General features: G+C 45.6%; 1 protein-coding gene across 2 annotated transcripts; it reads left to right on the top strand.

Annotated features, from left to right (window-relative positions):
• The first annotated feature begins 16,616 nt into the window (after positions 1 to 16,616).
• Positions 16,617 to 25,057, top strand: igsf8 (immunoglobulin superfamily, member 8). 2 transcript variants are annotated; one of them, XM_023795476.2, is made up of 7 exons: positions 16,617 to 16,867; positions 17,054 to 17,102; positions 19,174 to 19,554; positions 19,834 to 20,304; positions 21,560 to 21,985; positions 22,384 to 22,809; positions 22,958 to 25,057. In XM_023795476.2, the coding sequence occupies exons 2-7, from the start codon at positions 17,063 to 17,065 to the stop codon at positions 23,083 to 23,085; spliced, it is 1,872 nt and encodes a 623-aa protein (XP_023651244.1). In that variant the 5' UTR covers positions 16,617 to 16,867; positions 17,054 to 17,062; the 3' UTR covers positions 23,086 to 25,057. The 2 variants fall into 2 exon arrangements, with proteins under 2 accessions (XP_023651244.1, XP_023651243.1); XM_023795475.2 differs by having other exon boundaries at positions 16,617 to 17,102.
• Positions 25,058 to 25,663: the final 606 nt, after the last annotated feature.

Raw genomic sequence — 25,663 nt, 5'->3', positions numbered from 1 at the left:
AGGAAACCAGAGCAGGAACCAAGAAATAACAATAAAGCAGCCCTTTAAAAACACTGAGCTGCTACTTCAGTTCAGCTCCTATCTTCTTTTCTTTATTTTAAATGCTATAAAATAAAAACACGATCACCAGAATACTGACTGCTTCCAGAAATAACCCTTTTTAATGAAGTTTTTGCATTATAGTATTTTAATGCATGTTTTTTTGCAGTATATGCAGAAATTTAATCAAATGAGCTGCCACAATGGCCATTGTGTCTCTTTCTCTTTTTCTGTTTTGATTTCTCATCAGGAAAGTCTACTGGAAATACACTGGGAAATGTGGCGAATGAGCACAGATAGACTCAAAGGACTGGGAGCCGTACTGCTGCGCTGAAAATAAAGAGGAGCCCTCCCCCATTTAGCCTGAAGCCACAGCCTGCGGTCTGTGTGCGCTGCACTAAAAACGGCAGCCTTCCTCCAGAGAGCCTGGGACGGCTCCCCCCCCCCCCTTGCTGTAGTGGCCGCGTGGGTGTGGCCCCTCGTAGATGGCTTTTGAGGGGGGCCCCTCCCGAACACCCGCGCCCCGTGCCAGCGCCCAAGGGCTCCAGGCTGCCTGACCAGAGACACCACTACCGGCCCACGCTACACCCGGTTCCTGTCCTGCGCCGCTGCCCCCTGCTGGAGCCCCAGAACATGGCGCCCACAGGATGAAGAATCTATTACATTAAGCAATGTGTGCATTGTCTGAATTTGAATCACAATTTTTCAATAACCGAAAAAAAAAATGAAATACAATAATCTCAAACCAAGCTTCGAGTTGGTTATTTGTCTGTGCATATCCCTTGGATTTCCAGATTATAAATACACAACACCAAGTGTGCAAGTAGAAATTCAGGGTCCCTGACAAAATGGCACCTTGGGGCCCCTGGGGGTGCTACTTTCTGAAGAAATACGGGATGCCCCCCCAACAACAAAAAATACTAGCTCAGTAGGGTGGGCGTTGCCCCACGGTAAAATTTCCCAGTTATTGTATAGAGTTCCCCAAGTGTATCACTTATAATCTGTGGTATTCAGGGAGCCCTACAGTGCTGGATCACGGTCTGCATGGTCCTTTGATGGCTCATCCGTTTGTTGGTATATTTATTGCACACACATACTGTAACAGTGCCATGTTAGCGGCATTAGCACAGTGTCCTCCTCAGTACCGTAACTGTAAGTCTGCTACAGAAGGAAGGGCCCCGCTAGCCAGTGGCCTGACAGCGTGTCTGATGCGGCAGCGGTGGCCTTGAGGCGGTAGCTGGCCGGGTAGTTAGTGTTAGCTCCTGATTCGAATCAGTGCGGGGCGGGCCGGGGGGGAACAGTCCTCACTAGCCTGGTTTTATTGCTTCTCCCCTTTGGTTTTAAGCAGAGCCGCCTGTTTGTGGAAGTGCGGCCAGCGGTCGCCTCTCCGGGCGTGCGAGTCAGCGGCATTTAATTGGTCTTTGTTGTGGGGGCGGGGGAGGGACGGGGTGGGGGAGGGGCAGGGTGGTGGTGGTGGGGGGGGGCATTGTTGCTTTGGGCGGCCAGATTCGGGCCGACACACAGACACACAGGCGAGCACACGTACCCACGTGTGACCAGTCACGCATGCAGCCATCGTCACGTGTGCGTCTCGCACAGCAAACCTGTGACAGCATGGCGAAGATGCTGCTTTGGCAACACGGCTTTGAAAAAACATCATATGAAAGTAACTATGTAGGACAGCAGGGGGCAGCGTAGTTAGGGACAACGACTCATAAGCTGGCATGCTGTTCAAGCACCCACAATGGCTCTGCTGTTGTACCTTAGAGGGAGACAATAAACCGGACTCACTCCACTGAAATGCTCAGTGATATATATGGACAATCTGGAAAGTGCTGTGGTAAAAAATGCCAGCTATGCATTGGTTATGTTATGGTTTGGGGGGAAAGGTGGGACGGACGGAAATACCTCAGCATTGTAGCGGCGTGTTAAGAGCAGTCAGGCTGAAAGTAAAAATCAAACTTGGTTTATGTGTCCTTGGGGCTCTGCAATGCGGGCAGCATGTAATTATCACATTTACGAGGAAGAGCTGTTGAATAAAAGACTGCATGGGCAGAGTGTGTGTGCATGTGTGTGTGCGTTTTTGCCCCGCCCAGCTCACGAGCCACGACCAATGGGAAGGAAGAGTTCCAGAGTTTCATTTTTACCTGTACTGAGCCCATGCTTCCAGGATCCATACCTTTAGCTCATTTCTTGGGTATGCCCGAAGGTGAGACACACCACCCCAAAGACACAGAAGGTTCTAGAATGGGGTTTGCCAGGAAAGCCTGCCCGTGGGGGTGGGACGCAACATCCGCAAGTTCATTGGCTTCACAGGAGCGGCCTAGAGCCAGAGTAACTTCTCACTCGATGGGCATCGCGGCTCCGTTCCGCCTGTTTGAATTCTGCAAACCAGAGGTCGGATCGGGCGGCACCCGCCTTCACCCAGAGCCCCACATGTGGGTCAACTATGAGCCGTTACCTTCCCTGTAAGCACACATAGAAAATATTAAGCTATTCCAGAAGGTAGCTTACGTCCACTGTTAGCATAAGCGCTTCGATTATTTTGCTTTCCAGATCTTACTTTTCTCTCTCTCCCTTTGCACTATTTTCGCAGGAGCCCCGAAGTGTGTTTTTACAAGGAAGCGGTTCTATTCCTGCAGGAAAAGTGGCTTTTGTGTTCTCCACGGCCTCGTCTGTGTGTTTTTTGTACAATTATCTCCTAAGTTTGGAAAGTGATGTGCTGTTCTGTTAAAAACCCAAAAACAAACGAAGGGAAAAAAAGACGAAAGTCCCTCTCCATCCTGCTTCTTTATGCGAATTCTAACCCCCCACCTCAACAATGACAGTGGTTTCGGTGTGAGATGAATCATCACACACAAATACACACAGACAGAAAAATACACATCTTATTGGTATATACACATACATTTGTTTATAAAAGGGACATTAAAGGTCTAACTGAACCTGACCTGAAATAACAAATAACTTTACGTTTTTTAAAAAATCAAACACTGAGAAACCCCAGCTAGTTTTACAAATACTCTCCAGTGATCTATCATAAAAATAAAAGAAAAACATTTCCCTGGTTTGCATGGCCTTTAAGTTATTTAAATACGGGAAATGTGTTTATTTAGAGAGCCGTGATTAGTTAGTTATTCTTCAGTAGACAATACACTGAGGCTTGGAATACCAGTGCAATTTCGCTGGAATCGCTCTGCAAGGCTTCTGGAGCCATTTTTATATTGAATTTCGTTTTAAAAGGCTGGAAAATGATGTTTATGATGTCCCGTGTAAAAAATACTCGGCGCAGAACATTTCCTACTTACTTAAGGGTTTAAGTCGTTCCTTGGCACGGTAACGGTTTCCCTCAGCAGAAATTTGACACCGATTATAGTCGATCGCGACGGAAAGCAGTCGCACCGTGACAACATATGCGTGTTCGGCTGTCAAATAACGCGCTGATTAATGTTTCCGTGATCCCACGTTGACGTTTACGCTGTGATGGGAGGTGGCCGGTCATAAATTATCACTGGACTGTAAAAACGTGACATAAATGAGGAAATGAGGAATAAAGGTTAAAGGCTCTCACAGAAAAGAAGGCAGTGAACTCGAGACAAACAATTAAGCACTGGGGACGAATGTTTTGATTTAGTTGAATGCTTACTAATTATGCCCTTAATGAGTCAGCCGATGAATTGCTTCCGGCAGAAAAGTAACTTTTAAAGGGGAGCAAAAGACGGAAGATGGTGGTGAAAGTTAAACCGTTTCCAGCCTAATGGCATAATGATATTAGGGACCTCTGGCGCTGTTTGTGTATTTCTAAGGAGGTGGGGGGGGGGCAAGCCCAGAAAGTATAGGAACAGCCCAGATCTGCAGGAGAACCACTAATGGCTGCCACATTCAGGCAGGCAGTATGGTGGGGCCGTGCCACACACCGGTCACACACACACACACACACACACACACACAGAGCAGGGCTAGCGATGCTCTGGCAGACTCGGAGGGGGCCAGAACTTTATAGGGGCCCTTGAATGAGTAAAATTAATGAATGGAGCGGGCAAGACAACATTTCTAGCTACACCCCTACACACAGAGAGACAGAATGTTAACACAGACAAATAAATAAATAAAAAAACACAAAATGACAAAGTTTCACACACAAACAAATACACCCACACAACACAAAAAAACTCTATATTGATATGCAGTAAAAGAGAACATAGAGGCAAATGTGGGTCTTATCTTAAATCATGCTATTATCCAAAAACACTGTATCAGTTTAATATATTCATTCAAGTAAACACATGAAGACGATCAGCTGATGACTCAAGAGTGCAACAGCTCTTCCTATCCTGGGACTGAAATGTGCGGCCCTTTGGAGACATCTCTACGTCATTTAACAGATACGTGTTAAAATATCAAAAACATAGCACCATAACAGCTATAACAGCATGATGAATCTACAGGATCCGAACGCTATGATCTCAAGATACAAGTTACACTGAGCGGAAACTATTTTGAAATTACATGTCAAAATACGCACATTAAGATTGAATTTGCACGTCAGGATAAACGTAAATATTGTGTCTGTTTACAAGCCCCTAGATTGATAGATGGGTAGATAGACAGCTCCCCCATGTCTCGCTGGTCTAGCCCACCATTCCCCCTCCATTCTAACCCCCCCCCCCCACACACACACACACACACACATACACACATACACGCACACACAGTTGGTTTCATGTGGGACTGATTGTGCCTGAGGACTGTGACCTCATCAAAGTCTTCTGTGGTTAGATGCTAGCAAAAGCCACTGGGGCTCCAATCTTGTGCTGGTTAATGAGACCACACCCCCCCCCCTTTTCCTCAGCCTCCCTCTAGCATACCTTCCCCTGCAATATGGCGGCCCCCGTTCACTCCAGCTCAGCTACCCCCCAACCATACTACCACCCCCAATCCGTTAGCCACAGAATCCGTTCCAACCCCAGCCTGGCGTCTGTCTCCCTGTGTAAGAACACCCGACCGCCACCATCACCTCCCGTCCAATGACACACGCACCCGTGCACACACACACACACATGCACACACACACACGCACACACACACACACACACACACACACACACACATGCACACACACACACACACACACACACACACATGCACACACACACACACACACATGCACACACACACACACATACGCACACACACACACACACATGCACACACACACACTCAGTGCTCAGGAGTAAACATATGCACACGCATGCACTCAAGCACTCACTGTGCACAGGCCATACACATGCATGGACACTGATCACACACAGTTACAAATATTGCTTTCAGGGTGGTTACCTACTTCAGCCAAAATCCCAGTTATTGATTACTGTGGTGGGTAAATACTGGTAAGAGACTGGTTTCCTGTTTCACCGGGCCTTTGGTCTTTGTTTGGCCTTCAGATTGCCAAGAGTTATTCTGTTGTATCCATCTGACTTTATGGTCTCAAGGAAAGTCAAGCAGCAGCAGAAGCAAGGGTACAAATACACAGGAAATTTGAGTGCGAGCAGGGGAACACGCGCTGGTTTCAGCAAAGAAATGAAATTAAATGAAATAAAATTAAATGAAAGAAGCACAAGAGACAGTCTGGAAAAATGAGCCTTCAATCATGAAGATAATTAGACGTTCATTGGCTCCTCCTTCACTCCATCACTTTGCCCAGAGGTTCCGGCGGTGGATGATCCATGGACACAGTCAGTACTTTGACTGCATGCTTTTGAATTTTCTGCATAAGACCTGAGGCGGCTGGGTCACCTGACCACAGAGTGACCGGCCTTAATCAGATGCACACTATGAAAAGACAGAGTATGTCCTGTTGCAGTAATACCTCCCATCACTTGCCTGCCAAGGGTATGAGACTAACACACAAATGCAGATTGCATGGCCTGCTTCAGCTACTGTACCAGCATTCAGCTACTAGTTTCTCCAGAAGGTTCCCCTCTCCCCCCCCCCTTCAGGGCCAGACAAAAAGTGTTGCGTGGGTCAGTTTTATATGCTACTTCTCGGCAAATTTTTATTCAGGCGTGGGAGGGGTTAAAAATAGCCACGCCTTAAGTGGGCGGCAGTTAGGGTGAAGAACGTTTGATGGTGAACGTGGCGGATGAATGAAAAAGATCAAAACCTCACCGGTAGAGAGGAAAAGGGACAAGAGTTATTAATATCCTGTCAGCTCTGATGAATTGGACATGTCGAAAGAAACCCCCACCCCCCCGCCCCCCCAAAATCCTGCTGCATTTTCTCTAGCAGCGATTCCTCCACCTCATGCTAAACTGCTCCCATGTGTCAGTGAGACTGGGGACAGCGAGAGCCGATGATGAAGCACCACGCGGCCCCAAGCGTGCCCACGAGGGGAGCCCAAGTATGCGCTCGTCTTGCGGAAAGTCGATCCGTACTGGAACAGCGAACACGAGGCACAGGGACGGGGGTGGGGGGGGCAATGCTTATTCACAGGCTGGGTTTTGAATCCCAAGACTAAATAAACATCTATATAAGAGGAATGTGGATTGGCGTGCAAGACGGAGTGCTGTGCGTGTGCAGGAGTCACTAGCGGGAGCCCCAGGGGTGTTCCAGTCCAGGCATGACTGCATTTCCCGCAACGCTCTTCTGGAAAACCCTTTCCTTTCTCATCATCATGACAACGGCGACCGATGCAGTGCGCATACCCGCACTGCCACTGCATGATGGGGATGACAACTCCTATCCTGGCCGATCACCGCACTGCCACTGCATGATGGGGATGACAACTCCTATCCTGGCCCCTACCTTACCAATTCACCATAACACCTCTGTCACACGGAATAGTGCAGTTGATGACTGGGAAGTGTGGTTTTAATTAAAGATAAATTCTTTTTCAATAGCTCGGCACCCAATTACCGCTTAGTCTATAAAAGTGGCTTGAGAAGATTAGAAAAGCAGGAGGAATACACAGCTGTGGCAGGGAATGGAAAAGGAAGTGAAATATATAAAAGATTGCAAGTGTATTTACAATTAGCAGCAATACACACCTCTGTCTATAGTCCTGGCATCAAAGAGATGCTTCTGGTTCTGATTCTCCTGTTGGCTGCTACACTGGGTGACTTGGGTCCTGCCAGAATGAGGCTGCTGTACTGCCAGGCCTGAACAAATACGAAGAGGAGCATTCCCATTCCGATCATTCCCAGGATAAAACATCTAGGAGATGGAAAGGGCGTTCGGACAGTGGGAGGACGGCAGGTGTGAAGAAGTCGTACAGAAGCAAGTTGGGCAGAGATGTCATCTTCAACTGGATGCCAGTATCACTGGATGCAAGTATCACTGGACGCCTGTATCACTGGATGCCTGTATCACTGGATGCAAGTATCACTGGATGCCTGTATCACTGGACGCCTGTATCACTGGATGCCAGTATCACTGGACGCCTGTATCACTGGATGCCTGTATCACAGGATGCCTGTATCAAATTTCTGTGCATGCGGGATGAGGACATGGATTTATATTGACTCTATTAACTAATGATAGATGATTGGTGGGATAGAAGTTTTTTCCAAGAAGCTACTGAAGCTTCCAGCAAACCCACATCTTCCTCTGTGTTTATACTGTATACTGTATGTGTGTGTGTGTGTGTGTGCGTAAGTACTGTACCAGCCTTTGAGGTTATTTAAAAAATTAACCTAAATGCAGAAAAATAGCTGATGTCTATGCAGCCATGTACATAGTCTTATTTAAATATGTAATAGTACATCAGCCACAAGGAATTTATCGTTTTCAATTTAATGAATGTTAATACCACAATAGACTGAAAGTTCAGCAAAATTTCTATGAATCCAAATCCGACATAGATTTAGATTTTTAATTTCAATAAATAAATCCCATGTCCCTCCCATGTCGTATGGGTTTCCCCTGGTCACACCGCTTTCCTCCTGCACTCCTAAGACCTGTATTTAGGCTAATTTGTGTCTCTAAATTGACTGTAGGGTGTTAGTTTGTGTGAGTGTGCAATTGGCTCGTGACGGATTGGTGCAGTGATAGTCGAGGTCCATGTTGCGCCTCAGGCAAGCTTTACCGCTGGTGCCCACCATCCGAGGCAAAGTGGAACTGGTTGCTGAGTAACCCCCCCCCCCCCCAGCACTGGAGTGACATCCTGCCCAAGGTGTGCCCCTACCTTGTGCCCTATACTCCCTGGAATAGGCTCTAAACACCCCCGCAGGACCTGTGCCAGGCAGAGGTGGAGTGACAGGACAGGCAGGGCAGGCGATGGCCTGGGGCCCCCAGTGGGTAGAGGACCCCCGAGGGCAACCGATTATATAGTACATTGCAATGACGCATCTGCTTTATTTGTGTATCCTGTTTATCACAAAATAAATTATTTGTATTTATTAAATTGTCTCTGTTGATATTATAAATTTACACGTTACAGTAAAATAAAGGTAATAAACTTTACCATGCCGGGGGAGGGCGAGTTGGAGGGCCCCACTGAGTCTTTTGCCTCGAGCCCCCAGAGTGCCTAGAATCATCTATGGTACCAGGGCAAGTGTCACGAGATATATGGAAACACTATATTGATATAACCTTGTATTAACTACATTAATTAAACACAAATTACATAATATGCGTGGAGTGGTGACTCTGACGCTAGGGATTTGTGTCAGCAATCGGAAGGTTGTTGGTTCAAATCCCGTGAATGCCAGGAGTGATCCTACTCCACTGGGCCCTTGCGCAAAAGCCCTTAACCTGCAATTGCTTCATCCTGGGCATGACGTTGATCTACATCCAGCCTTATAAGGAGGTCCTCCAATTTACAGGAAAGTTTGGAAAATGGTGGCAGGATCAACACTCCAGCCACTGGAAAAATATTACGCTGAGGTATCACCCACCACATGGCCTCACTCAGGGTCTCATCCCTGAGGTGGTTTGTTGTGTGGTGGGTGCAGCAACATGCTGTAATCAGTGCCTGACCCCCCTTACCTCTCTATATAATATAAACAATTAGATATAACATATATATCATTTAAAACACAAGTTTTGAAGCAGAGTGGCTGTTTTATCATATTTCTCTTCAGCTATGTAGAATTATCCATTATTTACACAGCTTGTCTGTCTGGAGTTCGATAACGAAGTTGCACCATGACATAATGCTCTTCATACAGCTCAGCTTCTGTTACATGTAAACCTGGTAATAAATGTACACAAAACCTGTAATGTTACTGAGCTTTCTGGATTTCCCCGAATGGCGTAGACATACAAGCTGGAACTTGTCTGAAAGGACTTGCCAGTTATTGTCTTAGACAGGAACTTTATAGAACAAATTTTGTTTGGTAAAATACGACTATGCAGTAACTAGGGGGGGTGCTTTCGCAACGTTATTTATGAAATGACTGCAGCCACTCTGTGAACATGTTACTTTTAGACATCGTTATCGCCATCTAATGGTCAATCTTAAAGTCTGTGAACACAGTGATACTTTTAGGCATCATTGTCGCCATCTAGTGGTTAATCCTAAAAAGTAGAAAAGTTAAGGAGGCCCGTTTGGAACCGACTTTCTATTACACAAATAGGACAATCTGGGTTTCTGATTAATATACCTACACAACAAATTTCGATGCAATTGGGGTTGTGAAAGTGCCACAGTTTCTATCCATATATTTTCCACTTATCCTGGACAGGGACATGGGGACATAGAGGCAAAATCATAGGTTTGGTTTCAACATTGTTAGGGACCAATCCAACCCCGAACTCCCACCCTGCTAAACACACACAGTTTTCCCACAATACTGGAATAGACATGTCTCTACTGCCCATACCCAAACGAGCAGCCTTGCACTAGGGGACCTAGAGCTTATAGCAAGCAGCATGGGACACAGGTCTGAGGACAAACCTAAGGCGGGAATCAACAATCTGTCCGAGAAGAAACGGCTCAATCCATGGCGAAATGTTTCAGTTGAGAAGACATTTATGCTACGCTTTTAAAGACCATCTCTGTAATTTTAAAACAAACAAACAAGCAAATAAAATTTCATTTTCACCAAAATGTCACGGTGATGCCCCTTTTCCCCGCCCAGGAGAACAATCGTCCAATCCCAAGAGGACATAATAATAACATTGTTTCTTGTTAATTTGCTGTCATCTCTAAAATAAAAGATTTGCTCTTGACATTAAATTTGTATGCCAAAATGCTGCAGCATACATCTGTAATCGGAACGTCTGATCACACATGAACACTTTTGGAAATATTGTGCTTTAGCGCCACCTTGTGAGAAAATTTAGCTGCCACAATGAACCAGAACCAGATCTTTCGGCCCTGGAGCGACGTGGTACAGATCAGTTTACCCTGTCTGTTAGCATTACTGATCATGATTCCGTCTGTGGTTAACTGAAAGAAAGAGTAGGATTATACGAGAATGGGCCTGAACACCATTAGGAATTGACTCCTTCTGTTGCCTCTAGACATGAAGTTGTACAGTATTTTATATAATACAAGGAACACCTCCCAACAAATATGTGGTCATTTTAAAATATGAGCACCCAATACCAGTAACGTATAAATGATTTTTATTAAAAGAAAGTGTTTGTGAATGAATATTAATATTATGGTAGCCTACAGCCTGTTTCCCAACCTACTCCTCAGGGGCGCTCCAATAACGTGTTCTGTATAGGGCAGGGGTGCCCAATCTTATCCGCAAAGGGCCGGTGTGTATGCGGGTTTTCGCTGCAACTCCCTAATTAGATGACTAATTAGAGGACTGATTGGCTGAAGAGTCCTCACACCTGGGTTTGAACAGCTGCCCTACAGGTTATCCCAAAAACCCGCATACACACCGGCCCTTTGCGGATAAGATTGGGCATCCCTGGTCTAGGGGGAGCCAGAGGACTGGGCTGGTGAACACTGGTTTACTATTTAACTCAGAGCCTCTAGGTGTCAGTGTAAGACCACATAATGTTCTGACCCTAATCATTTTTCATTTTGTAATACTCAAATTTTTTTCCGTTGCTACCATTTCACCAGAAAGTGTTGTTATTAAAGAAGAAAAACTAAAAAGTCAACGAGAGGCTGCAAAGCACCAACACATGGCGATTTGTGGCCAACAATTGGGTGAAGCTCCACATTATTACTAAATTGTGTGACATTCCTATTCATTTATTTTTAATAAATCAAAAATGTATTGCAGGGGTTTGTATTACAATACTGTAGAAACCATGTAAAGAGAGAAGACCCATATTTTAGAAATGAGTGAATGCAGAGCCAAAGGGATTTTAAAGGAAAAAATGCAGAAATACTAGAAAAAATAGCTACAGGAAACGAATGTTAGAAGTTTCCGTGTCGCTGTTTCCAGAAACACAGGTTTAGGCTGCCTTTCTATTGTGAGTTTGTTCTTTTCAAAAAAGTACTATTTTCCCCCAAGATTCCTACTGTCATATCCCTGCCCGGCTCCTCCCTGTCAAGCCACATCTATCCTTCTCATCTTGCCTCTTGTTCCTAACTCTCATGTGGAAATCACTCCTAGCTGCCCCTTGTTACTCCAGTGTATACATGCTTCCCAGTCCTGTTTTCCCCAGTCACTGACATTGAATCCTCCTGTTGCCCATGTCCTTCCTTGTTCCACTCCTCCCTTTTTGATCCTTTAAAATTCTGTTTATTTCCAGTCTTCTGTTCTTTGAGTTCAATAAACTCTCTTTTGTTTCACCATAATGCCTGCCCTCGTGTCCTTTGTCCCCCAAGTCGTGACAGCTACATTCACAGGTGGCCTGTAGTTACTTAATGGGGAATATAAATTCAAATCAATATTCAATTATTCAATTGTCAGTAAATTTTATTTATTAATAATAACCTGCTAATTAAATTCTGTCCCATTGAAACTGAAGGACTATGACAAATTACTTTATCAAGGCTTTCATTATGCAGAAGAATAATACACCTACACAAGCCAGGAAGTTTTAATAACGCAACAAACAATTTTGTATTACAGATTGGAATAAGTAATTCAACAGTTGTAAATTTGTAAACAGTTGCAAATTTTTTATCCATTAGCCATTATTTTGTTTAGTTTCTGGAACTGTATGATATTCTAATATATTTATAAGAACGCCTCACTACTAAAAGCAGGACAAAGATATTAAATGCTGCGTAGCTCTTATGGAGTTTGGATTTGTACATTCTGGACCTGAACTTTCCACCTCTGCTGATCTTCTGCTGCCAGTTTTCCCAGCAGCCAGCAGTGGAAGCCTTTGTCCTCCAGCAGCACAGGGATGCAATGCAGATGGCTGCCAGCATCAATCTACACCCTCATTGCCTTCCAGACCCCCTCCATAAGCTCTTCTTTCAACATGCCCATCTCCCACTGGTCCCAGGCTAGTGCATGCTTGGACTTTGCCCTGGGACAGGCTAGAATGACCTGGGTGTCTGCTGGATAATTTTGATAAGAGACAGGGACCCCAGCTCCTTTCTGGGAATACTCCAGGACAGCTGGTATGGACAGCTTTTATGGTAGCATTATTCCGCTGGGCATGACGCCTGGCCCTCTCTCACTTCCTGCTTCACCCCTCTCAGAGTATATTCCAGCAGGAATCTGCATGGTACCGCAGGTGATCCACAAGAGGCAACTGCACGTTTGGGACTCCAGTAACAGACATTCAGGTATTCACTCCAAAAGCGGTGGAAAGTTCGGGTCCAGAAAGTACAAATCCAGACCAAGGTTTTGTTTCCACCTCAGCACTCCTCAAATAGCACAGACCCACTCAAGTCTGTTCACCAGGTACAACATGGCAGTCACACATTTACCATAGGCAGTAGCTGTTTAAAATAAAGTAGTGCTGACGTTGTACAGGTCTTTTAGCCATTGTAGGACTCTGAGTAGAGATCTGGGGGACAAATACACCCGGGGAACCTTGTGGATATTCATGCCATATGTCATGCATTGGTTCAGGGAGGCCCCATCTTTGTCACAGCCATGCAATTCCAAATCCCGCCTGCAAGCTCCGCCCATTCTAACATTTTTTATACCGTATATCACCTCAGAAAGAATTAAACTCTCTGCAGACCAGTGGTGAAAAAGTAGTCAGTGTGTTTATTTTTTTAAAACTGCATCAGAATCATAGGCTAGAAGCCAAATCATAAATCTTTCTGTTTTCTAGCTTGGTGTGTGGAAGCCTACTAGCCTGACAAAGGCGATAATCGCCAATGAGTCACTGTCAGATATCGTCACCGTCCCACTCCGTCCCTGCTTACGACGCTGCCTTTGGCAATGAGAACAATAGCTGTAGGTGTGAGCAAAATAGTCAGCTAGTTAGCGCATGTGCTGATAAAGTATGTCATATAGCCTAAAATGCATTGGGTTTGTAGCGTTATGTTAATAGCTCTACAAACACAGTGCATTTTAGGCACTGGATTATGTTAATAACGCTATTTCAGAAAATAAAAAATAAAGTATTAGCACTACACCGACACTTGATTAGAAAGCTGACATTTATGTGTGGTGTTCACATGATACCAGTGTTTATTATAATTTTAGTTACTAGCATACATTTTTAAAGGCAGTCCCACTCCACCCCCTGCATAAGAATGTCTTTCTCTGTAGACATGATTTTTCATCAGTGTGAGCTTTGGAATGAGGTAATCCCACTTTCTTATTTACTTTTTCAATTAAGAACAGCATGTTAATAACACTATGACCCAAAGCATTTGGACTGTATGACATACTGTAGGGCCAGCCACATGGGCTAGCTAGCTAGCTACATTAAGTCGTGACCCAAGACAGTGTTGTAACGTTAGCAGGCTACATCTTTTTTCACCTCTTCTAAATAACGCTGAATTTTTCGGTGCCTTTTTTCACTTCTTCCTTTCTTTCTCAGCACCACGTGTCCCCACCCACTGGGAAATCTCTCACTGCTCCTAATGGGTACGCCACCCCCGCGGCCCGCACCCAACACGAAACATGTGGTCTGAAAATATCAGCACATGGAAACGATCAAATAAATTCAGTCATACTGGTAACCGGAAACTGAACATCCTTCACGTCGATGGATAGTTTGCTTGATCGACTGATGAGTGGACAATTTGTTAAAAATAGTACCATTTCCATAACAACATTGACACAGAACAGACAACCGACGCCCAACAAAAGCACTGCATGGTTGATTGAGGTAGCAGAACACACTTCATACTCCCATTTTGGTAATATCATATACAGTAAATAATGAAAATTATTGCTATTGATGTTGTGAAAAATATTTTGCCTTATCACTCAGTCCTACTCTACAGAATCCCAACCAGTGTGACCAGGAGCTTCCAGTAAGAGTTCCATCAGAAGGATGTTTGGTACTACCGCGAATCCTCAGAATTGCTTCAGCAGCTGGCTGGACCTTGGACACAATAATTTAAGGAGGAATTACCTTGGATAAAGCACCCAAAAAAAGCAACTGTTAGAAGATTCCCACCATGATGCAGTGCTGAAAGCTGTTAGCGATGGCCAGTTTGTGATGCGCAATAAGCCCTCCTGCCTTTGGAGGGTGCTAATGAGTTAGCATCTCAGGACACATTACTGGCATATGGCCAAAGCCTGTCAGGCATAACAGGGAGAGTAAGTAAGCAACAGCGTGGCACGACTTAATTCTGCATTCTCTAGGTGATGTTAACATTTTGGTTCACACCTTTGCCAGGCTCCTCAAATTGCTGCTGAGTAAATGGGCACAGGTGTCTTTCCAGTATTGGTCATGCTCTGAGGTGGACACATTACTGACACGAGTCTCGTGTTTAACATTTGCGTCACATTTTACATTTATTTATCTAGCAGGCGCTTTTATCTAAAGGAATGTACAACTGAGAAGGCAGGGTGAGCCAGTCCCTCAGGAAACTGGGGTTAATGGACTCACTCAAGGGCCCAACAGTCGAATCACTCCGCAAATCATGGGATTTGAACCAGCAACCTTCTACTCTCAGGCAAAGCCTCGCAGCCTACTGAGCCACACACTGTCCAAGAAGTTTACAAATCATTTATATACCCAAATCCCAAATATTTCATACATGAAATATATGAAATAGATTTTCATTTAGTTTATAGGGGATTCTTGAGTCATTTCTGCTATCAAGGAACTTTTCCTGACTCCAGCAAATGTCTTAATAAGCAATAAATGCCATTTAGTTCTATGTATTTAGCAGATGTTTCTGTCCAATGCACCATACAAGTGAGGCATAAAGCATATTTCAAATATACATGCTGTCAAGGAGTCAACTAGGCTAATAAGTACAGCTAGGCTGAGCTTCCAATAAATTCCATTGAACAAATGTAAGCAGCATAGGCGGAAGAGCTACACAATATCTTATAAATGGTGTAAGAACCTATAAGAAAGCTATAGAAATCAGCTGACAAAATGTAATCCTAAAAGCATTCAGGAAACATGGAGTGGAGCAAGCTAGCAGAGGTGTTCCTGGAACAGATGGGTCATGGGGTGTTTCTTGAAGGAGAATAATAAAACCCTATCATTAGTTTCAGAGACTCGAGGGCCAACCAAGACAACACAGAACCAAAACTCACACCCAAGCCTCGTGCCTTGAGCTGCAGGCACAGGTTCACCAGCAGGCTGCACACGCGTCATGGGTGACTGCAGTGCCCAAGTTGAGTTATAGGTTACTATGGCGTATCAAATATGATTCAGTTTCCTTTAAATGACCGAATTAATCATCGCGTGTGTTCTGACTTACCTGCAATTACGGGAGGAGGTGCTGGGACAAAGAAAAAAATTTAGTTTCAGCCCTCCCCGATGATGCAGTCAAAGAGGTACTCCCGCAGCCTGAATGGCAAAACCGAGAGATTCAGGGCACGTTTCTACCCTCCGGCTGTCCGTACACAAAAGGACTTACAGTGACTTATACGCCACTTTACGCACTTTGTACCATCCTTCACTTTTCATTTGACATCTTCCTGATTATTGCCTTTTGTAAATACAGTTACGTATATCCATACATACATGGATTTTCTATCCTCACTGCTACGGGCGCAAGGCAGGGAATGACCCGCGACGGGGCACCAACGCAGCAGTTACGGATATCGTTGCTTTTTATTTTCGACTTATTTAACTTTTTCATTTAATTATTATTGCCATTTTAATCTTGTTTATTCCTATTTATTTTTCTATATTATCTTTCTTTGTATTACTCATTTCCATTTCGAGTACAATCCAGAAAGCAGCTGGAAAAGGCATATCGCTTCACACGTGTAGTCTGTTTGTGTATGTGACATAACTTGATGAAGTTGATGGTGAAATTATTGGTGATACTGTTATTGTGGTCATTAATATTACAGTAATCCTCTTAAATCCAGGTTTACTGATTGAGGAGTAACACTATAAACATCCGTAGAATAAAAGCTTGGCTTAGATTGATATTGAATTACTGCGGGAGAGTTGTGTGATAGAGCCGTGGGAGGAGGGGCTGGCCTAGATATTGACGTTAATACGGGAACTGATTGGTGAGATTTGTTATTCAGAAAAACTAAACTCAATCTGATCTGATTGGTTCCGGCGCGTATATCTGGTTTCTGACCAATAAGAAGCAAGTACGTTGATTTTTTTGTTGGGAGCGAAAACAGAGGATGTGTTAATGTCCCGCCTCAGGCTGGGACTTTCTGTTTCTCCATTAATACGCTAGAGGTCTTTTGGGCTGCTAGGAAACGGATTGGGAGGGAACTATTGGGGGATCCTTCGGTTTCGATTAAAGGATTGAAAGTACCTAGACGAACTGGGAAACTATGATGCGCGTTGTGCAATAGTGGCGTCTTCTCATCAACCAGATTTGTTTTATTATCAGCAACTCGTGGTAACATATCGCCTACTTTATAACCATAGTCGCTGGTCTTTTAATTGGTTTAACGCCATACGTGTACATTTTTGGACGTTCATCTTTTTTTGAGTTTGTGGGCGTGACGATGATCGGCGGTGGCTCGATCCGCCGCTGATTTCGGTCCTTTTGCTCGTTTCATTCCTTTTTCTCGTTTCGTTCCAGCACTCCGGGATGGAATCACGCCTGTCAGCGTTGCTGTGCCTGCCGTGGGGTGAGTTATGCCCGGTAATACATTTCTGTGTTTATGAGGAGTCGCTCCTGTCTCCTCTTGTATCTCCATCTGTTATACTTAATCCACCCCATTCCGTAATGGGAAATGCGCGACAACGATTTGTTCCCAATGTCTGATTTCTTCGGTTTGAAAGGAATCGATAACGCAATATCGTCATTGTCACATTTGCCATCTCCTGATTTTAGTGGCGCATTATAAAATACAGAGTAATCCAAAGCAGGAAAGGGGAAATTAATTAATTTGTCCCTCTCGGCTTAATATATTGTAATACATAACTGATTTATAAGAAAAAGCATGTATATTGATTTACAAGAAAATGAATCTTAAGTATTTAGATTCATTTCCATAAAGTGGAACACGACATTATATTAATATTTTACACTGTGTTTCTTAATAGTAGATATGAAAGCCAAATGTTTTCTTGTTTTCACGTGTATAACATGAGTAGCGTTGGTTGTACCTTTATTCCTTCCTTCAGACAGTTCGCTTTCATTAGGACACACTTTCCCCTTGAAAACCCCCGCATGTGTACATTTCTGCATGGGTCCCCGTCGCCGTTTTCCCGTCGTAGCCCCGTATCAGCCCGTGTCGAGGCCCCGCTGTCAGTAACGCTTTATCCGCCTAAGCCCTCTGACTGTCTGCTCGCACAGTCGTCTGTCTCCCCGGAGCCACTTATTTATGTAACATTGCAGCGATATCTGGTTTTTCATGCGCCCGTTTTCTTTACTCTTCCGTGATGCTTACTTTTAAGTAATACCTTCTAGTATTACCTTGTAATTTTTACAGTGATTCTAATACGCTGCTGGACGCAAGCTCTGTAGACTGCATAAACTACTGCGTTTGTCAGAGGCGGCTATATATATATGTGTGTGTATGTGTGTGTGTGTGTGTGTGTGCAGGAAAATAATTCATCTAAAGGGGTTACTTGGAGAAATAAAACGAAATGTACGCGTTTGCATCAGAATAACGAACGATGAGAAATATCATGTGCCGTTTTATTGTACAGCCATTTCTTTAAGTGTAACATGCAAGATTCGTTAGACTTTAAATCATGGCTGTAATTCGGCCAGTAATTATCTAAAAACCCATTTGAAAGGGGCACCAAGATGGACGTTTGTCATTAGTACAGGAAGTAAAACCTGCCTCGGGTTTCAGGTCTATCGGCATTTCTTTTGGTGGCGCAATGGTCGTTTTCTTATCGGCCCGTAAGATCAGTTTTTTAAACACGTGGTCGCCGTTTCAAATTTTGAACAAATATCTCCTGATAACACACAACCCGTTCCTGTGTGAAAGGACCAAAGTTAGAAATATAAAACCATATAAGTTGAGTTAGGAGCTCTGGATTTCGGTCAGGAATTCAAAAGCATACTGCAGAAGTTGAATTATTTTCCCTGGATATCAGAATTCCAGTCATGTCATAAAGAATTGAATTAGGATCTGTGGGGTATTGGTTTGGCATCCAAAGATGTGTCATGTCGTTTGAATAATGAACGCTGGCTACCAGAAATATAGTCATATACATTGTAATATTTCTGTTTCATAATTTTATGCTTTATGCAGCTTGTGGCTCAGTGGGCTAAGCCTGTGTGCCTGTAATCACAAGGTCACCGGTTCAAACCCAGCCTCAGCATGTCTGCGGGTCCTTGAGCAAGGCCCTTAACCCCCAGCTCCCTGGGCGCCGCTACAGGTGGCTGCCCTTCGCGGACAACTTACTCCACAAAGAGCAAGCTGAGGGAGGCGTAAAAACAATTTCCCCTTGAGGGACAATAAAGAATTGATTATTATTATTGTTATTATTATTATTATTATTATTATTATTATTATTATTAAAAGTTAATAGGTAGTATATTTATGTAGCTAGACTCATAATATGTTTTAAAAAGGATTACCAGAACATTTACCAGAAGAGGAAGTTATCTATACATACAGATATTTTGGCTTCACTTTTCCGCTAATATAATTTAGTTCCTTTTAAACAATGTGATCATCCGTGTGGCATGTGGATTACAAACGGCCTGGCCTCACTCCCTGCTGTCCGTCTCTCTCGCAGTGCTCCAGTGTGTCTTTTGCCGCGACGTCACCGTCCCCGCTGGGCCGCTGTACCGCGTGGCGGGGTTCCCGATGACACTGCCCTGCTCAGTGACCGGGTACGAGGGCCCGCGCATGCAGAACTTCGAGTGGTTCCTGTACCGCGAGAACTCGGGCAGCCAGCAGATCGGCGTCATCTCCACGCAGGACCGGGGTTTCTCCTACGCCCCCTTCCAGCCCCGCGTCCGTTCGGGCGAGGTGCGGGTGGAGAGGGACTCGGGTGACCGGGCCGCTCTGGTGGTGCAGAGGCTGCAGCCTGAAGACCAGGGGCGCTACGAGTGCTATACCCCCAGCACTGACACGCGGTACTATGGCAACTACAGCGCATCTGTGACTGTCAAAGGTATGGGCCATTTTCCAGGTGCTGTACTGCGGTAATATTAGAGACCTTCAGTTACAGGAATAACATTGAGAAGAATTTAAATTATCATCCTGTGTTTTTTCCTTCACTGTAGTTATGGAACCTTCTGGAAGCTAATGAAATCATTTTTATGGTGTGTGCTGTAGACCAAGTAGTGAAACCCGAGGCCACTTGCCAGTATCTAATGCAAATGTGCTTTTTTTTCTGGTTTTCTCGGCCACTTCCCTTTTTTTAATTCTATGATTATGCTTTTACCGGCAGTGATCCCCGATACGCTCCAGATAAGCCACTCCCACTCTCTGAGCCGCCAACCACTGATAGAAGGGGCGGAGCTGCAGCTGACGTGCGAGGCCGCCGTCCAATCCAAAGAGCACACTCACCTGTCCGTCACCTTTGGCGTGCGGGGCGGGGCTGGATCCGGGGCTGTTATCAGCGGGCAGGGCCATAACCTGAGGGAGATCATCAGCATTGGCCGTGAGCTGGCCGTGATCCCCGGCCGGGGCGGAGACTATGAGAGGAGGTACCAGGATGGTGAGATCTCCCTGGAGAAGAGGAAGGGGAAGTCCGCGGGTGACCGGGACCTGTATGTTATGAAGATGGCCACTGTTGCCCCGAGCGACTCCGGTGCCTATTTTTGTGAGGCGACCCAGTGGATTCTGGACCCAGATGGAAGCTGGACAAAGCTCGCCCACAGGACAATGGAGCTGGGCGTCCTGACTGTGAGGCCGCTGGGTCAGTACCCACCTTTGTCCTGCTCTGTGTAACATAGAATATAGTGCCTTGTGCCTGACAGTGTTGTAAGAGAAAACAAGTACAGAGAATGATTAATCATCCATGCAAAACACCTGAAAAATGCAAACCTTTATCAATTAGCCATAAAAGGTGTTTTTGACCAGCAATGCATGACAACATACATAAACAAAACAAATTTGGGATTAATTGTTACAAAATATTTATCAGCGCAAACTGAAATAGCTATAACTAACTGTTGCTTATATAAGATCAAAATTTTTAATACAAAGATACAGTATTAACAATACAATGCTATATAGTATTTAATTAGTAAAAGCATCATCTGCAGGACAAAGGCTATTTAAATCATCATTCTGCCTCACTCTCATGTCCTCGTTAATAAAAAAAGGAATAGAAACAAAACTTGCAAAAAAACCCAAGAAAGGTTTTAAAAAAAAATTAAAAATCGCTGAGATTTGCCTGGCTGTCTGGTTATGATTGTTTGATGTGGCTGCAGGCTGTGAAAAGGTTTTGCCCGTTGCAGTAATAATTAAGAGTAATCCATAGAGTCTGGCTTACCACTGATACCTGTCCTTTGTGGCTTACTGTGTTTTTTTTTATGTGAAAGTGTAAGTTCCCTGCTGCCGTCACATCCTTATAAATTAAGCTAGAGATGTATATGAATGTATAGATGACCGATGACGTAAGTGCAGAAGGTTAAATAGCTAAACATAACTGTGATGTCATCTGCAGATGCTGTATCAAAACAGCCAGTATTTAGTAACTGTGTTTTGTCCTTTAAAAAGGAGCAGCAGCCCACAGACGTAATCAAGGCCATTATCCCTGGCTGTTTACGATGCTCCATGACCCTTTTCGGAGATCACAGCGCTGTTTTTACAGGCTGCTTTTCTGCAGTGTGTAGACCTCCTGTCGTGCTATTTTTAGGGCACTTTGTGTTTGTTTCGTATTAGCAATGTATGTAGCAGGAGGTTTGATATGTGTAAAGTTAGGTGGCGTAAACGGGGGCGGGGCCATAGGGGAGCTGGCCCCAGCTGAAAGCTGATTGGCCCCTGGAGTGCCCCCTCCCTTGTCACTCACCCAATCAAAACATATGATAGTGTATTGATAAAGGTTAGCCCTCTGTATGAATTATGGCCTTTCTTGTGCCCCCAACCTGGAATCGCCCCCATGTAAAGTTGATTTAAACCCCCCTACCCTGCTGTAGTCTTAGTGCTGCATTCTGCTTGCGTTGCAGCTGACAGCATGACGGTGAGCACCACCCCCAGTGGGGCGGTAAACCTGCCCATCGGCTCCCCCCTCAGGCTGACCTGCGAGGTGTCCGGTGTGGGAGTCTGGAACCGCTCGGCACTGCTGGTGAGGTGGACGCGGCGGGGGGGCGGGGAAGGTGCGCCGGCGACGGCCCCCGAGGTGGAGGTGGCCCGGCTGGGTCCGGATGGGGTGGCGAGCTGGGGAGACGACACGAGCCGCGGCGGGGGCGGCGCCGTGGAGATGGAGGCCCAGGGGCGGTACTCCCTCCGGCTGTTTTCGGCACACCCCGCCGACTCGGGCACATATCGCTGCATCGTCAGCATCTTCGCCGGACGCCGCGACCCGGGACCATCCAGTCCAGCCTCCGTTACCCAGAGGTCCAATGGGGTGGCCATCAGCTTCACAACCAAAGGTGAGGGATTCGCCTCCCCATTACACTTCAATTACTCATTCACACTTTCAGTTTAAATATCCGTCAAATTTGTAGCAATTAGTCAAATTTTAATTAATACAGTATGAAGCACATCAGAGCTGATTTTCCACAAGGGCTTTAAGGAATAGATAATTATTTGCGGGCGCTGAGAGTAATCATGGTTCATGTCGTGAGGCTTAATGAGCACATTTGGTGTCAGTTTTAATTGCACTCGTTTTACTGGGTTCCATTTTATTGTGGCTATAAGGGGCTCTATAATTCATTCATTTACAGCTTTGGTCCCAGTAAGGTTCTTCACAGGTTATGCCATGAATCTGTTCCCGTTAATGGTCTGCCTGTCTGTCCTTTCTTTCCTCTCATCCCTGTTTCCCGCTCAGAGGTCCGTGTGGCCGCCACGGCTACGCTAGTGCGCGGACCCCTCCTAAAGCGGGGCGACACCGTCACTTTGCTCTGCAACGTTACCGTGACGACCACGGGCCCGTACCAAGTGGAAGTGCAGTGGTTCCGTAAGAGGGAGGAGCTGGGGTCGACCGGGGAGGTGCCCACGGGAGACGGGGACGCTCCGCTGCTGGCGGCTGTGACGCACGAGGGCCTGTCCCGTCTCCACGGCAACTTTGGGGACGTGAGCGTGGACCAACCAGAGCACGGTTACTACCGGTTACGAATCCATGGTGCCCAGATGCAAGACCAGGGGTACTACACATGCCAGGCAGAGGTGTGGGGGCAGGACCCGCATGGGGCTTGGTACAGCACAGGGGAGGCGGCAAAATCCATGCCCGTCAACGTCTACTTGTATTCCCGTGGTAAGTCTGTGGTTTTTTTCACAGTTGCATGACCTCTTTATATCTGTGGCATGACTCCAGAAAGCCCAAGGGGGGTAATTTTCCCTGGGAAAACACTGGTTCGCAAACACAGATCGATTTACCCTCCCTTGTGTTCCTCTCTCCCCAGCGATCGACCTCCTCCTCATTCCCCTGATAGTCGGCGTGTCCTCAGCCCTCTTTGTGGGCGTGGTCGTCGCTGGCACAGTGACCTGCTGCTTCATGAACCGCCTGGCCAGGCGCCGCTCTCAGAAATAGCCCGCATGCTTCCGGGAGATGGTGGGGGGGGAACGGCTGCCGCGTCGTGTAGATGTTTACTTTAGCGATCACAAACTAGACGTGTGACATGCAGCAGGTCTCAGGAAAGAGTAGAAGGGTTCGCGGAAACGGACATCGTGGAGAACCCGCAGCTGGACCCTGTAACGTAGAAAGTCCGTCACTGCAAGTCTGTCGTCCGTGCCAGTTTTTCATAATCGTAAAAACCGTCCTAAGGCCGTCCCTCAGAAGGGAATCTGAATTCTTAGCCAACAGCCATAAGCTCATTCCCTCGACAGGGGGGACAAAAAGGTTTTTTTTTATATCCCTGGTTTATATGTGACTTACTTGAGTGTGTTGTTAAAAGATCTCAGGGCAGGAGTTACCATGTGGGGGAAAATACAGAGTATAAATGACAGTTAAATGCTGGTAAACATGCCACTGATTGTAAAGTCATCTCCGGTCTTCATCTGCCCACTAGGGTCACGTTCTGCAGTCGTTACTGAGTGAAGGTCTGTGGGTGATATCCAAGGGCAGCTGATGGCCGCTGCTGCCCGGTCAGCGCGGTAAATGGATTTCCCTTGGCAGGAGGTCGCTGCGGAGCGGTGTGGCGCGGCGCGGTTAGCTTTGGTGTGGCTGGTGCTGAGTGGAGAGACCACACTGTCGCAGAAGCGTGGGAGCGCTGGGCCGCAGCGCCGGCTTCTCACACCCCAAAGTCGCGAGGGCGAGGCCTGGCGCCCAGACACCTGCCGCGGGCTCAGGAATTCAACTAGTTAACTTAGCTAGCAGTTTGGGCAGCTTCAGTCAAACAGTGCAGTATTAAAAACGCGTGTGTATTCAGGGGAAGTGAGATGCTTTTATTTTACTTTAGTTTTTTATTTCTGTGAAGTGCAGGTAGTCACGCAGCAGGCTTTCAGATGTTTACTTTTCAGATGTTTACTGCGTTCTTCACGTTGGGTTCCAGCTGGTCCCCAGTTTACTGCAGTCTGGCACTAAGTGAGGAATGAGGCTTTGAAGCCACGCTGGGTGGGACTTGTGTGCTGTCAGTCATTGGCAACCAGTTTCTGATTGGTGAATCCATTGGTTCCTATTGGGGTAAACTAGGCAGTGATTGGTCACCTCTGATAGTCACGGCCAATGTGGGCTTCAAAGTGGTGCATTGTGTCAGAGTAGCCCACCTGGGTCTCTTGAACCTTTGGTAACTGTTTTTTTTTGTCTGGTCACTCCATGCCTCACCCTGGCTGCTCACTCCAACAGCATCGTCGGCATTTCCTTGTGTTTTGGGATCTGCAGTCTGCTTAAATGAAATGTGGTGCTGCGTGCTTGAGCAGCTAAGCTTCTGCAGCCTGGTTCTGAACGTGGATGGAGGTTGGACTGGAGGCCTGTCCATCACTCTGCAGTAGTGCTATTTGCTTCATTTCAGTAGCATCCAGTTGTTGCCCCTGTAAAATGAAATCCTTTAATATAAAAGGATTCCCAGCATCCTATAACTAGTATCGTAACCACTAACTCGAGCCTTTGCATATTATGAAAAGAAGACTGTACTGCCTTTGGTATTTACCTACAGGGATGAACTCCCTAAAACTGATTTATCCCTGAAACTAAACAGTCCGTGCGATTGTGGTGCTAAATGACGTTAAGATGGTTCTGGATGGAATTAATGACGTTCATGTGAAGTAGCTCCTAATCCCTACTTTACGGTTTCCTCTCTTTGATTCTCTGCTGCACGAACTGTGTAAATATCTCGTTCACTGAATATGTCCTTGAAAACGGGCATTTCCCTGTGTGAACATGGGCTCCAATACAAATGCATGTTAGTGTGGATATAGGGGCTGTCGAATAAGCACTGTTCTGTTTTGCGAATAATGTATTTTTATGAGCTCGTAAAACTTTTAAAATTGTGACACGTTTTCATGTACACAGTTATTTTGTGTAATGGTTCTTTGCAAATGGCCAATAAACAGTGCATTGATAACTTGTCAGTGTCATTTGTGAATTATTCCATATCTCTAAAGTAACAAAAGTATCTTTCCATAATGTGTCTTTTGGATGTGAGGCTTGCTTGAAAATGAGGCCGTTCCCATTAGGCCATAAAAACGACCAGTGGTTTTCTGTCGTCCTTGGCTCATGATGTCATCATGATGTCATTTTTCTGTGTCAGACACACAATCACATTCAACCACCTGAAAATGCAGCCTTTAAGAGTGAAGACAGTGGGTGACACTGTTGCATCACGCCTCCAGCACCGGGAACAAAAATCCTCTCCCTGTTCTGTGTGTCACATTTGCATGTTCTCCCTGTATTGGTCAAGACGTGCAGTTCGGTGAGCTGGTGTCCCTAAATTGCCCGTAGCGTGTGATTATGTGCCCTGTGGGCGTCCTATTTAGGGCGCTCCCTGCTGTCCAGGAAAGACTCCAGGCCCCTATCCAACAACCCTGTAATGAAAAATACTTTTTGGCTCCTCACTGTTATGCAGGGCATGTTTATGTTCATCGTTATTCGGGTTCAGTTACCGGATGCAGTTGCCCCAGAAACCTCTGGATAGAATAGAAACTATTTAGTCTATAATTACTATAGCGAC

This window comes from Paramormyrops kingsleyae, chromosome 8 (assembly GCF_048594095.1).
Source record: "Paramormyrops kingsleyae isolate MSU_618 chromosome 8, PKINGS_0.4, whole genome shotgun sequence".
Classification (NCBI taxonomy): domain Eukaryota; kingdom Metazoa; phylum Chordata; class Actinopteri; order Osteoglossiformes; family Mormyridae; genus Paramormyrops; species Paramormyrops kingsleyae.
The sequence above is the reverse complement of the archived record's forward strand: the minus strand, read 5'-3'. Positions and strand labels throughout refer to the sequence as shown.